Raw genomic sequence first — 2,624 nt, 5'->3', positions numbered from 1 at the left:
CTGATCAAATTTTGAACGCCGCGTTCCTGAGAAAATCCCACAGTTTTTGAAAAAGTCCCACAGTCTTGAGGGATATTAGGGGCTCCTTCCTCTTTAGTGTGCTGCTCCGGGATTTAGCGAAATTTTAGCCGGAACTGGAGGAAGTAATGAAATCAGCTGATTTTTTTATCAGGTGACGTCCATTTCTATCTCCGTCTCTCTCTTCTACCTCGTTCGCTCTCTGTTCCTCTCACAGAAGCAATCCAGTTTTGAACCAGTGTTTGGTTTTCGTTTGAGCGTAGCTGTTCAGATATGGCTGCTTTTACATCGAATGTCGATGTGAAAATGGACGTGAAACCTTCAATAAGTGCGAATGTTGATCGGTTGAAACTGCTTTATCCTATGGTCAATGAAGAGGAGACACCTCTGCCCCGATCCTGGAGCCCAAAAGACAAATTTAACTACATTGGATTGTCTCAGAATAATCTGCGAGTTCATTATAAAGGTAGACAAAATTTTAAAGAGGAGACACCTCTGCCCCGATCCTGGAGCCCAAAAGACAAATTTAACTACATTGGATTGTCTCAGAATAATCTGCGAGTTCATTACAAAGGTAGAAAATTTTTTTCCGATCCTGGAGCCCAAAAGACAAATTTAACTACATTGGATTGTCTCAGAATAATCTGCGAGTTCATTATAAAGGTAGACAAAATTTTTCTCAAATCACTCTTCTCTTCTGTTGCATCTTGAAAATTATTGACCGTACACATCAATATATTTAAATTTTTACTGCCTGTTCCTGGCCTTGATCCTATGATTCTTGGATTACAAAACCTCAGTCTTGACCACTGCTATGCATTGCACACTGGCTAGTGGTGTGAACACCTTAGCTAGGTTGCCTGATACTGTTGAGATATGAAATCAAGGTTGAATATTCAGTGTGACCCTGATTCAAGCACTGGGAAGATTGCTTGTATATTGGTGTTGCCTAGTAGATAGGTGGAATATTTGAAAAGAACAAAGATCATCTGAATACAATGGAATTGAATAGAAGTAAGGTTGAACAGTAGAGATTGTCCTAGGCAATCTTTATATTATTACCTACATATTTTATTTACATATACCTAGGTATTTATTTATTTTACTTTAACTACTGCTACACTGGGAAGATTGCTTGTATATTGGTGTTGCCTAGTAGATAGGTGGAATATTTGAAAAGAACAAAGATCATCTGAATACAATGGAATTAAATAGAAGTAAGGTTGAACGGTAGAGATTGTCCTAGGCAATCTTTATATTATTACCTACATATTTTATTTACATATACCTAGGTATTTATTTATTTATTTTACTTCAACTACTGCTAGTACTCTTAGCCTAACCTAACCTGTCCAACAAAATTAGTAAGAGGAAAAGGACAGGGTACTTACTTTCACAGAGCTACTACAACAACAATGAACAATGTTCTATTAAAATAAAACATTATCAGTTTTTGTGTTGTATGTAGGTATTTGGAAAAAGTCCCATTATATCAAAAGCTTTAAAAGACCTCTTTTATTCTGTTCACTTACATCAATAATTGTGACAATAGGTACACTTTCATCAATAATTTTGATAATAGGTACCTACTGTGCTCTTTGTTTGTTGTGATTCCTTCTATTTGTGCTTTTGATTATCCAAAGCTTCAGCGCTGAAAGGACCTCTTTCAATGAAAGTTTCAATTCAATTTTGCATTTAAGAGCCTAACCTAACCTGTCCAACAAAATTAGTAAGAGGAAAAGGACAGGGTACTTACTTTCACAGAGCTACTACAACAACAATGAACAACGTTCTATTAAAATAAAACATCAGTTTTTGTGTTGTATGTACATGTAGGTATTTGGAAAAAGTCCCATTATATCAAAAGCTTTAAAAGACCTCTTTCATTGTGTTCACTTACATCAATAATTGTGACAATAGGTACACTTTCATCAATAATTTTGATAATAGGTACCTAAGTACTGTGCTCTTTGTTTGTTGTGATTCCTTCTATTTGTGCTTTTGGTTATCCAAAGCTTCAGCACTGAAAGGACCTCTTTCAATGAAAGTTTCGGTACTTGTACAGAAGTCACGTCCGTGAAATATTGCTACCAAAGGAACTGGCACAAACAAGCAGTGACCAGTGTTATTATAGGGTTAGGTTAAACGCAAGAAGGAGTTTTCACAATTAGAGCAGTGATTAGTGTTATTATAGGGTTAGGTTGGATACAAAAAGGAGCTTTTCTTCTCCACAGACATGACTTCTGCATAATTACCAAAGTTTCAATTCAATTTTGCATTTAGTTTGTCCATTTGTTTTACCCTAACTCACAAACTGTCCAATTTGGATGAAATTATCAAAAATGTTCAATATAGACTTGGGAAGATTTCTTGTTGGGTGATAATATGTAGGCCATATTTAGGAGGGCTGAGAGGGTCTAGGCCAGGGTTGTCCAACCTTAGGGCACCCGAGGGCCGCAAGAGACCAAGGTAGAGAGTTGGTGGGCCGCAAAAACTCAACTCACGGGGGGGGGATGGCCTGGTGTAATGTAATTATAATATAATTTTATTTTATTATGAAAACTTACCACATGATGACATTAGTGCGATTTCTGTGGACACTCTGC

General features: G+C 36.7%; 1 protein-coding gene across 1 annotated transcript in view; it reads left to right on the top strand.

Moving 5' to 3' along the window:
• The first annotated feature begins 227 nt into the window (after positions 1-227).
• Positions 228-2,624, top strand: part of LOC103516695 (ran-binding protein 9-like) — an 18,286-nt gene continuing 15,889 nt past the window's right edge. The window contains exon 1 of the mRNA XM_026829014.1: positions 228-484. Coding sequence (XP_026684815.1) covers positions 292-484 — 193 coding nt within the window. The 5' untranslated portion in view covers positions 228-291. The remainder of the gene's footprint in view (positions 485-2,624) is intronic.

The sequence above is a fragment of the Diaphorina citri genome, unplaced genomic scaffold (genome assembly GCF_000475195.1).
Source record: "Diaphorina citri unplaced genomic scaffold, Diaci psyllid genome assembly version 1.1 scaffold1645, whole genome shotgun sequence".
Taxonomy (NCBI): domain Eukaryota; kingdom Metazoa; phylum Arthropoda; class Insecta; order Hemiptera; family Psyllidae; genus Diaphorina; species Diaphorina citri.
Note: the sequence above shows the minus strand (reverse complement) of the source record. Positions and strands in the feature narration are given on the sequence as shown.